General features: G+C 45.9%; 1 protein-coding gene across 1 annotated transcript in view; it reads left to right on the top strand.

The window, feature by feature from the left end:
* The window catches only part of LOC147469883 (uncharacterized), a 213,497-nt gene extending 206,456 nt beyond the window's left edge, over positions 1-7,041 (top strand). Inside the window, exons 12-14 of the mRNA XM_086546383.1 lie at positions 1,718-1,895; positions 3,188-3,783; positions 6,941-7,041. Of these exons, the coding sequence (XP_086402509.1) occupies positions 1,718-1,895; positions 3,188-3,783; positions 6,941-7,041 (875 nt within the window). The remainder of the gene's footprint in view (positions 1-1,717; positions 1,896-3,187; positions 3,784-6,940) is intronic.
* Positions 7,042-10,000: the final 2,959 nt, after the last annotated feature.

The raw sequence follows: 10,000 nt of genomic DNA, 5'->3' as shown, positions 1-10,000 counted from the left end.
ATATTCTTTGGTTAGTTCTTTCACAATCTACCATCAGTCAGTTCCATTCTTATGTCTCTCTTACAGTTTTGAGTGTTTTGCTTTTCTATACAATGCACTTCTCTCAAGAGTCTTTCCATGTACCAGTGATAAGAGTAATTTCATATCACAGTATATTTATTGCAATTAACAATTGTTTTGTGTGTACTATATCACCATTATTGAAATTATGTACTTACTATAGAGCTTAATAAATTTAATCATTATCATTGCATAGGCTAATGCAAAGATCAATCAGCATAATGATGAATGGTATATTGTCCTTCTGATTGTGTACCTACCTGGAGCAAAAGAAATAAAAAAGAAAAGAGACAATGCCAACCTTTCTTTCGACTGTCAAACTCCAAGTGTCTGTAAAAGTATTCAGTTTAAATCAAGTGCTACGATTTAAAAAGAAAAAAAGAAATGGAAAGGAAACTGAGTTTATGTTGTATTTCATGAAGATTTGATTGACAAGATTTTGATGAAAGGAAATATATGCAAAATTCCTCAGAATACATGTATCAAAATCTTTCATATGATCAGTTCACATATTTATTATTAACCAAACTCTGAATTTTACATAGAACAGGTATTATCATTTTTATGCTGCAATTTGATCATTTTTATATTGGCAAAATAAATTTTGAAGATTATTGTATTAAATGAAGATTTTGAATGACGTTTTGGTCATATTTCCCCAGAAAACAAAATGTTACTTCCTTCTAAGTTTTTTTTTTATAGTAACAGAAACTAAATCATTTGATATTCATGTAAAACTTTTATATACTGCCAAAAGTTTTGTATGCATATACAATTGCTGCATTTTTTATGAGATCAGTTTATTTTATTGTGCCTGCATTTATGGAAGCAAATGGCAGTAAGTTTCAAGAACAAGAATTACGAGTACATTAGACAGTGCCCCTAATAATGGATATCTACCCTTTTATCTTTATCATTTTAACAAACAAATCAGAATTATAAACCTACACCTTTTCGTCACATCCTTTCCTATGCAATCCTTGCAACACATCCTTTATCCTTGATGCTTTACCCCATATGCATTAATCTGGATAGTACAAAACGAACATTTAGGAAACATACTAGGTAGGTTACAGGGTGAAGAACACATCATGAAGACTGTGGTTCAGTTGCGGCTGATGACCCCGTGGTAGTCTCTGTCCACCACCCTCCACAACCCAAGCATGTTCAGCTAATGATCACTACTTAAACAAAACTAGATGTGTATATGAGTAACATAAAACCTATAATTAAATTTGTTTTTAGTGAAATCAAAGAGAAATAGTCTGGTTTGTAGTAGGTCTGAATTTTGTAAATTAGCAGTTTTTTCATGATTTTTGTTTTTCAATATAAAAGAATAATTGGACCTGATTTTCATACAAGTTTTCTTTCTTTTTTTGTCTGATAGTAAATATTTTATATCTGCATGGCAACTAATAATTTTTGTTGTAGATTCCTTGCATGATTGTTTAAACTTGCATTGCATCAGAGTGTAACTTAGGCGATGTTGCAGCTTTTCTCGCTTGCGCTAGTACTGTTTGTACCTAGACATGGACAATGGTTTATACCTGTTTAGTGGCAGGCAGCAGCCAGGGTCCCAGAGTGGCAGGTGTGGGGGCTGCAGCATCGCTTCATTCCCTGCTGCCTGGCATCCCACTGACTAACATCTCTGCCACAGGGAGCCTCAACAAACATGGGATGCTGCCAACCAGTGCTCGAGGGTCAGAAAGATCCTTACCCACAGCAACACTTCGGGATGAGCGTGATCATAGTGGCTACTTTAGCGACCGTAATGACAGTTATGGGAGTCGACGTGATTTGTATGACCGTGGCTATATGAGTGATCATGAACGCAGGTAAGTGCAGCTCATAAGTATGGAATTTCTATGTACTTGAATTTATCCATTATTGATATAGAAATTGACAATAATGCATGCTTATTTCTAAACTTGTGATTATTAGATTTTTAGTCTTTTTATTAGTATCTTTAAAATTTTATATGATGCACCTTAATTACATATTGTGCAGAATTAAATTCTATATTTTTTCACTTTTACATCCAAGAAAAAAGTAAATGCACCAGTAAAATTTATGCAGATCCTTCCCCAATATTACTTGATAAATACCCCTAACACTGACACATGAGGAGACAAAGATTTATTGATGTTAGTGTAGAGTGTTTGTGCAGGATTTTGCTATGATTTCATGTTTTTCTAAAGTGAATAAAAACATGAGGAGTGAATAAGAACAACTTGGACTGAAAGCTGTATATTTTCATTTCTGCCTTATTTAATGGATTTTCTTTTTCTAAAAAGCATGATATATCAGTCAGTCCGAATTTTTACTGAATGATTTGCTGAATAATAAGAAAGCTTTGTCTTTGCTATAAATGGCACTTTTACACTGATGTATTTCCACAAGACTCACAAACTAGAGTGCAGTGATAAGAATGTTTAGCTAAAGCACTAGTATATTTTTACCTTGTATGGATACACTTAATACTTTTACTGTAAAGGAATAAATATGTTGATGATTGCAAAATCCATCAAATAAAATATCACCTGAAATAAGTCCTGATACTTTGACTGCTAAGCCATAAGCAAATATTAATAACTCAGGTGGGGACTAGTGGAACAGGGACTTGATATCTATTCTGATGTATTTTTATATATATGGACCCAGAAAATTACATTTATTCATTTGTTGATATGATTACAGTTTGTCTCGAATAAGAACGTAAAGGAAAATAAACAAGATAATTAATATTTCCCACAGATTCGTTGCACAGTCATATAGAAATCTACAAATGGTTTAGTTGTATATTTACACAAAAGTGCTATATGATTACTTTAATGCAATGACTACACATAAAAGCACTGGTGTATTCAGGCTTGCCCAGACTGATCATATAATTTCAAATGAAATGAGTTTCATGAACTTTTATCCATGATTACAAATCTTGGCTGTAGAAGTATTTATTATCTCATTTCCTTTGAAAGATCTAGGTAACTGGTGATATGATTATTTCATATATGGAGGAACTGACATCAAAATATAATGTCCTTACTTTATTTACCTTACATTTTCACTTATGTCATTATACGAGCTAGTAACTAAATATACACGTTTATTTTTTATTCATCAACAGGTTCTATGACAGACAAGATAGCATCCGGTCTGGTTACATGAGTGACCGAGAGCGAGGCTACACCAGCGACAGGGACTCACGTGGTTACATGAGTGACCGTGAGAGAGGCTACATGAGTGACCGAGAACGGGGTTACATGAGTGACCGAGAGAGAGGTTACATGAGCGATCGTGAGCGAGGTTACATGAGTGATCGCGAGAGAGGCTACACAAGCGACCGGGAAAGAGGCTACACCAGTGACCGGGAAAGAGGCTACACCAGTGACCGGGAAAGAGGCTACACAAGTGACCGAGAAAGAGGTTATACCAGCGACCGCGAGCGAGGTTACATGAGCGACCGAGAGAGAGGCTACATGAGCGATCGTGAGCGTGGTTACATGAGTGACCGCGAGAGAGGCTACATGAGTGACCGAGATTCACGGGGCTATGCAAGCGACCGTGAAAGAGGCTACGCTAGTGACCGTGGCGGCTACGGAAGCGACCGAGAAAGGGGCTACTCCAGCGACCGGGAAAGAGGCTACACCAGTGACCGGGAAAGAGGCTACACCAGTGACCGGGAAAGAGGCTACACAAGTGACCGGGAAAGAGGCTACACAAGTGACCGAGAAAGAGGTTATACCAGTGACCGGGAAAGAGGCTACACCAGTGACCGGGAAAGAGGCTACACCAGTGACCGGGAAAGAGGCTACACCAGTGACCGGGAAAGAGGCTACACCAGTGACCGGGAAAGAGGCTACACCAGTGACCGGGAAAGAGGCTACACCAGTGACCGGGAAAGAGGCTACACAAGTGACCGAGAAAGAGGCTACACCAGTGACCGGGAAAGAGGCTACACCAGTGACCGGGAAAGAGGCTACACCAGTGACCGGGAAAGAGGCTACACCAGTGACCGGGAAAGAGGCTACACAAGTGACCGAGAAAGAGGCTACACCAGTGACCGGGAAAGAGGCTACACCAGTGACCGGGAAAGAGGCTACACCAGTGACCGGGAAAGAGGCTACACCAGTGACCGGGAAAGAGGCTACACCAGTGACCGGGAAAGAGGCTACACCAGTGACCGGGAAAGAGGCTACACCAGTGACCGGGAAAGAGGCTACACCAGTGACCGGGAAAGAGGCTACACCAGTGACCGGGAAAGAGGCTACACCAGTGACCGGGAAAGAGGCTACACCAGTGACCGGGAAAGAGGCTACACCAGTGACCGGGAAAGAGGCTACACCAGTGACCGGGAAAGAGGCTACACCAGTGACCGGGAAAGAGGCTACACCAGTGACCGGGAAAGAGGCTACACCAGTGACCGGGAAAGAGGCTACACCAGTGACCGGGAAAGAGGCTACACCAGTGACCGGGAAAGAGGCTACACCAGTGACCGGGAAAGAGGCTACACCAGTGACCGGGAAAGAGGCTACACCAGTGACCGGGAAAGAGGCTACACCAGTGACCGGGAAAGAGGCTACACCAGTGACCGGGAAAGAGGCTACACCAGTGACCGGGAAAGAGGCTACAGCAGTGGCCGGGCACGAGGCTACATGAGTGACCGGGAAAGAGGCTACACGAGTGACCGAGAAAGAGGCTACACCAGTGACCGGGAAAGAGGCTACACCAGTGACCGGGAAAGAGGCTACACCAGTGACCGGGAAAGAGGCTACACCAGTGACCGGGAAAGAGGCTACACCAGTGACCGGGAAAGAGGCTACACCAGTGACCGGGAAAGAGGCTACACCAGTGACCGGGAAAGAGGCTACACCAGTGACCGGGAAAGAGGCTACACCAGTGACCGGGAAAGAGGCTACACCAGTGACCGGGAAAGAGGCTACACCAGTGACCGGGAAAGAGGCTACACCAGTGACCGGGAAAGAGGCTACACCAGTGACCGGGAAAGAGGCTACACCAGTGACCGGGAAAGAGGCTACACCAGTGACCGGGAAAGAGGCTACACCAGTGACCGGGAAAGAGGCTACACCAGTGACCGGGAAAGAGGCTACACCAGTGACCGGGAAAGAGGCTACACCAGTGACCGGGAAAGAGGCTACACCAGTGACCGGGAAAGAGGCTACACCAGTGACCGGGAAAGAGGCTACACCAGTGACCGGGAAAGAGGCTACACCAGTGACCGGGAAAGAGGCTACACCAGTGACCGGGAAAGAGGCTACACCAGTGACCGGGAAAGAGGCTACACCAGTGACCGGGAAAGAGGCTACACCAGTGACCGGGAAAGAGGCTACACCAGTGACCGGGAAAGAGGCTACACCAGTGACCGGGAAAGAGGCTACACCAGTGACCGGGAAAGAGGCTACACCAGTGACCGGGAAAGAGGCTACACCAGTGACCGGGAAAGAGGCTACACCAGTGACCGGGAAAGAGGCTACACCAGTGACCGGGAAAGAGGCTACACCAGTGACCGGGAAAGAGGCTACACCAGTGACCGGGAAAGAGGCTACACCAGTGACCGGGAAAGAGGCTACACCAGTGACCGGGAAAGAGGCTACACAAGCGACCGGGAAAGAGGCTACACCAGTGACCGGGAAAGAGGCTACACCAGTGACCGGGAAAGAGGCTACACCAGTGACCGGGAAAGAGGCTACACAAGCGACCGGGAAAGAGGCTACACCAGTGACCGGGAAAGAGGCTACACCAGTGACCGGGAAAGAGGCTACACAAGTGACCGAGAAAGAGGCTACACCAGTGACCGGGAAAGAGGCTACACCAGTGACCGGGAAAGAGGCTACACAAGCGACCGGGAAAGAGGCTACACCAGTGACCGGGAAAGAGGCTACACCAGTGACCGGGAAAGAGGCTACACAAGTGACCGAGAAAGAGGCTATACCAGCGACCGGGAAAGAGGCTACACCAGTGACCGGGAAAGAGGCTACACCAGTGACCGGGAAAGAGGCTACACCAGTGACCGGGAAAGAGGCTACACCAGTGACCGGGAAAGAGGCTACACCAGTGACCGGGAAAGAGGCTACACCAGTGACCGGGAAAGAGGCTACACCAGTGACCGGGAAAGAGGCTACACCAGTGACCGGGAAAGAGGCTACACCAGTGACCGGGAAAGAGGCTACACCAGTGACCGGGAAAGAGGCTACACCAGTGACCGGGAAAGAGGCTACACCAGTGACCGGGAAAGAGGCTACACCAGTGACCGGGAAAGAGGCTACACCAGTGACCGGGAAAGAGGCTACACCAGTGACCGGGAAAGAGGCTACACCAGTGACCGGGAAAGAGGCTACACCAGTGACCGGGAAAGAGGCTACACCAGTGACCGGGAAAGAAGCAAGATCATAGTCTCTCTCTCTCTCTCTCTCTCTCTCTCTCTCTCTCTCTCTCTCTCTCTCTCTCTCTCTCTCTCTCTCTCTCTCACTCTCTCTCTCTCTCTCTCTCTCTCTCTCTCTCTCTCTCTCTCTCTCTCTCTCTCTCTCTCTCTCTCTCTCTCTCACTCTCTCTCTCTCTCTCTCTCTCTCTCTCTCTCTCTCTCTCTCACTCTGTCTCTCTGTTACAACGCATGCGCGTTCCTTGTGTGCTTCTTTGTGTGTGTGTGTGTGTGTGTGTGTGACTGTCTGTCTGTCTGTCTGTGACTGTCACTGTGTCTGTGTCTGTGAGTGCATGCATATCCATGTGTGCAAGAGCTTTCTAACATAAGGAGGCTTTTATCATTTTTCCCACTTCCACGTTCATCTTCCTCTTAGTCTCTCCCGCAAATGCATAATTACACTTTCTCTTCCTTTCAACTCGCGTTATATTCACCATTCAGGGCCCGCTACTCCTTTATTATCCAACAAAGATTTCTTGAATCAACCGAACCCGCCATTGTCGAGGGTGCAGACCGAAGAACAATGTGTTGACCGTTCGTAAAGCGATTCTGGAAGTAGCAGTCATTTTGGTTCAGTTATTATTGCAGCGGGGTGGGCCGCCTTCTCCGTAGCTGTAATAATTCCGTGTATTCTTGGGTTTGTTTGTTTTGTGATGCCTTTTGATCATTTGTTGGCTTTCTCGGGTAGCGCTAATTATTTCTTGGATTTGATCATTTTCGGACGAGAATATGGGCCTTATTAGCTTCCATGGCTATGATTATGTGCACTCACAAAAGAACACACACTCACACGCAACCGGCGCGTGCACACTCACACGCACACGCACATACACACGCAAACGCACACGCACACACACGCGCACATGCACACGCACACACACATACACACACATACACACACACACACACACACACACGCACGCACGCGCGCGCATTTCTCAACTGCTATAATAATGCGTTCCCCTTTATCTTTCTTCGCTCCTTTTTTTCTTCCCTCTAGCATTGCATATTTTTCATTGTTTTCCTCGGGTATTTTCCTCTCTGTGATCGTCTTACTTCCAGTTGGGTTGACATGCATCCCCCACCCCCTACTCCCCCACTCCCCACCCCCAGGTACCAGCCCAGAGGAAAAGAAAACAGTTATTATTATCATTGATGGAAGACGTTGCTGTTGAGTGCTGATCTGAGTTGCATCTGCCATTTTCTTATTGATTTTGATTTCGTTTCCGAAGCGTTCTCTTCACTTGAATGATGGCAGTTATTATAATGTTGATGTTGATGTCGATCGTGGTCGTGATAATGGTATTGATGGCACTGCTGATATGTGTGTGTGTGTGTATGTATGTATGCATATATGTATGTATGTATGTATGTATATATGCATATATGTATATATATATATATATATACATATATATATATACATATACATATACATATACATATACATATACATATACATATACATATACATATACATATACATATACATATACACACACACATACACGCACACGCACACACACACACACACACACACACACACACACACACACACACACACACACACACACACACACACACACACACACACACACACACACACACACACACACACACATACACACACACACATACACACGTACGCACGCACGTACGCATTTCTGCGCGTGCATTGTGTGCATGTGTCTGTGTGTGTGTCTTCATCTTCGTATGGCCAAACATGTGTGCACCGCGCCACCACACGCACACACTCCCATTCTTCTCCGCCGGAGTCGCTTCCCACAGCGGGTGACGCGGCAACCTGACAGTCGTAGCCATTAATTAATCATGCAATTTACATAGAGAGGAAGCTCTTCCAATTAAGCCTTGCACTAATGAGGCGCTACTAGTAACTGCGTTAATGCACTCCGCACGTCCTGAGACATCCCCTTGCACGGAAACCATATGCTGTGCTAAGGTCTTCATAAGCTGCGACACTAGTTGACGTAATCTCGAATTCCGGAGTGACGACCCCGTAGATTTTGGCCTAGTCTTCATCCATTTGGAATTTAAGTTATGTCTTGCTCCATCGTTATGATGTAATGCTAGTATTCATGGCTGTTTTCATGACAGACGCTTAAGTCGTGCGTGTGTGTGAGAGAAAGAGAATGGGAAAGACAGTATAGCCAGCTTCCGTGTGCTTATCGCGATATTGGTCACGTAGCTGCAAGCATTGCGTTACTAACTACCATATGACGTGTTTGAATCTCGCGAATTGAGACGTTTTGGCTTGTTTCATATACATCTTGTATTATATAGACAGTAAGGAAATGTGCCCTGTTATGGTAAAGTAGCTTCAGTGTTTAAGGATTCGCGTGTTCCATATGCCTGGGGGTATGCTTATCCTTCCTGAATTAAATGTTCTTGCGGTTTCTGCTGGGGGCTCCGTGCTGCTAGGATGATCACAAAGTCCGTGCTAAAGATCTGACATAGTTGCCAGTTCTATGATTTTTGCACAACCCTTTGACTGTGTGGGAGAGGCAGCTATCTGGTGGCTGCAGTAGCATTTACTTTAGATCTCTTAGTAAATGCCAGTTGATAAGACAACCATACAACTTCCCCAAGAATAATCACTAAATCCTTCCGCATGCGGTTGGGCAATCCAGCGCTCGTCTGGCCATACCCCTCTTGTGCTTGGGTAGTGACATCCGTAGTAACACCTGCGTTCATCCTAGTATTGACAGCACCCAGAAGGCCCGAGGCTGTAACTGAAATATCAATAACAGCAGCATCCTTCCTACGCAGTATTAAAGATAGGTAGCTAACATAAGCAACTGGTAATGGAAAATAGAGAAGGAAGTGTAGGTAGCATGGCCACAGAGAAGGCTATGAACAGCAGAAACAGAAAGAGAGAGACACAGCAGCAGCAGCGACCTTCAGCAGGCTGACGCACCAATGAGCCTGGCTGCTTTAAGGTGAGTGGCTCGTGGTAGCACTTCCCCCTTCTCCTCCCCTGCCCCCTCCCCCGAGGGACCGCACTCCCACCCACTCTTTTCATTGCCATGTTTTGATGTTCACTTCTGATATACAGATTGCCCATTTCCTCTACTCAATCAGGTGACATGTCATCTGCTCAGGGGACCTCTCAAAGGGCCCTCATGCCGCACCCTTCCGCACGAAGGAGGAACCAGCGAACCGACCAGGGTGAAAAGAGTAGGTATGCACGGCACTGTGGGTGGGTGGGCGGACGGCGGGCGAGAGAGAGTATAGCGCTGCATCATCAGGGTTGTACCTCTCTCCCGCCGCCCCAAACCCACACATTTCCACCCCCGTGTCTGGCAGGGGAGAAAGGGGAGGGAGATATAGGAAGCGGGGGTGTAGACTTGGAAGGTCGTCTCTCATTCACCACCTCTATTTAGCTGGGGAGAAGGGGAGGGGGGGCTTGGGAAAGTGGGGTGAGACTAGGAAGGTTGTCTTTCATTCGCCACCTCTTTCCAGCAGGGGATAAGGGGAAGGGAG

This window comes from Penaeus japonicus, unplaced genomic scaffold (genome assembly GCF_977035675.1).
Source record: "Penaeus japonicus unplaced genomic scaffold, GWHDUDI00000001_assembly GWHDUDI00000018, whole genome shotgun sequence".
Lineage (NCBI taxonomy): Eukaryota > Metazoa > Arthropoda > Malacostraca > Decapoda > Penaeidae > Penaeus > Penaeus japonicus.
This window is presented reverse-complemented; position numbering and strand designations above follow the sequence as displayed.